This window comes from Empidonax traillii, unplaced genomic scaffold, assembly GCF_003031625.1.
Source record: "Empidonax traillii isolate 1590-97213 ecotype Southwest subspecies unplaced genomic scaffold, ASM303162v1 scaffold19:size3308961, whole genome shotgun sequence".
In the NCBI taxonomy this organism is placed as follows: Eukaryota; Metazoa; Chordata; class Aves; order Passeriformes; family Tyrannidae; genus Empidonax; species Empidonax traillii.
In genome coordinates this window covers 738,507-740,012 of record NW_020955212.1, presented here as the reverse complement: position 1 = coordinate 740,012, position 1,506 = coordinate 738,507, and the positions used below count along the sequence as shown (strand labels likewise).

The 1,506-nt window shown below is 74.0% G+C and overlaps 1 protein-coding gene across 2 annotated transcripts in view; it reads right to left on the bottom strand.

The window, feature by feature from the left end:
- Positions 1 to 1,247, bottom strand: part of ZNRF2 (zinc and ring finger 2) — a 60,873-nt gene extending 59,626 nt beyond the window's left edge. For both annotated transcript variants that reach the window (XR_003572728.1, XM_027897296.1), the window contains exon 1: positions 486 to 1,247. Coding sequence is in view for 1 of the 2 variants with exons in the window: in XM_027897296.1 (XP_027753097.1) it covers positions 486 to 978 (493 nt within the window). In the remaining variant the exon portion in view is untranslated. The remainder of the gene's footprint in view (positions 1 to 485) is intronic.
- Positions 1,248 to 1,506: the final 259 nt, after the last annotated feature.

Genomic DNA, 1,506 nt, shown 5'->3' with positions numbered 1-1,506 from the left:
AACAGGGAACACGAGAACTCAGAGAGAGGAACAAGCATCAGCCACACGTTAATCAGTACCTAAAGAGGAGTTTGGTCCGATTTTAGAATAAACGGCAGAGACACATGATCCAATTAAATTCCAATTATGTAAGTAGTAGGAAAGAGTATTTACACAGGCACTGATTACAGCTATTAGAGTCTAAAGTCGCCGGACGGAGACGCTCCGCTTCCTCCCCGCCGCCGGGCTCATTTCATTTTTAACCTCCCCCCTTCACAGCCCTCCCTACAGACAATAGGAGACACCGGCCCGAGAGCCCCGTCTCCAAACCCATGCCCCCTCCGGCGGACGCCAGCCTGGAGGAGCCGCCAGTCTCCCCGGAGCGATGTCCCCGAGTCCCACCTCGGGGCCGGGAGAAAGAGCCCCGCTCCCACTCACACCCCACCGCCCGCGCCCCCAGCCCTGCAGCGGCGGGAGAGGCAGCGAAACCCCCCCCCCCCCCTTACCTCCGAACAGGTGCGGCGAGAGGTGCGCGGGCAGCGAGCCGATCACCAGCCGGGGCCCGCCGGAGGAGCTGCCGGAGGAGCCGCCGCCACCGCCGCCGCCCCCCGCGGGCCGCTCCCGGCCGCCCTCCTCCGGGGTGCTGCTGACCGAGTCCTGCGAGCCGTAGGGGCCGACGCTGTGGAGGATGTTGAGGGCGGACTGCGCCGCCCGGGCGCCGGAGGCGGTGGCCCCCCCCAGGGACCTGCTCCGGGGTGCCGACCCCGCGGCACCCCCGGCCGCCGCCGCCGCTCCTCCGGCCGCCGCCGCGCCGCCGGGAGCGGCGTGAGGCGCCGCCGCCAGGTGCGCGTACCGCCCGCCGGCGCCCGCCGAGCGCCCGCCGGTCCCGTTAGCGCCGCCGCCGCCGCTGCTGCTGCTACTGGAGGAAGGCAGATCCCCGCCCGAGTACGCCCGGGTGCGGCCATTGGCGGCGGTGGGGCTGCTCTGCTTCGCGCCCATGGTCCCGCCGCCGCCTGGCGCTGCCCGGTGCCCTTCGCCGCCGCCGCCTTCCCCGCGGCGCCCGGGGGTGGTGGCAGTCCTGCCCCGGCAGGGGCGATCCGAGGCGCGGGTCGCGCCGGGGAGGGGGGAGAGGGAGCGCCGGGGGAGGGGGACGGGTCGCTCGGTGGGTCGGTGTGGAGAAGGGAGAGCCGCCCGCCGGGATCCGGCTCAGCTGGCGGCCCCGGCGCGGCCGCTGCTGGCGGGTCTGGGGCGCCACCATGAGCTGCTCGGGACGGTGCTGGCTCCCGCCGCGCGGCCGCTCGGCCCCGCCGTCGCTGCTGCTTCTGCTGCTGCTGTGCCCGCCGCCGCCGCGACCGCCGCCGCCATCCTCCTGCGCCGCCGCTGAGCCCTGTGCGGGGCACCGGCGGCAGCAGCGCCGCCGAGGCCGCTCGCTCGCCCGCGGCGCGCCGTGCCCGTGCGAGGGAGGCGGGAGGGGGCGGTCGCCCGGCGCAGCCGCTCCTCTACCGTGTCGCCATGCTGGGGGCGGCA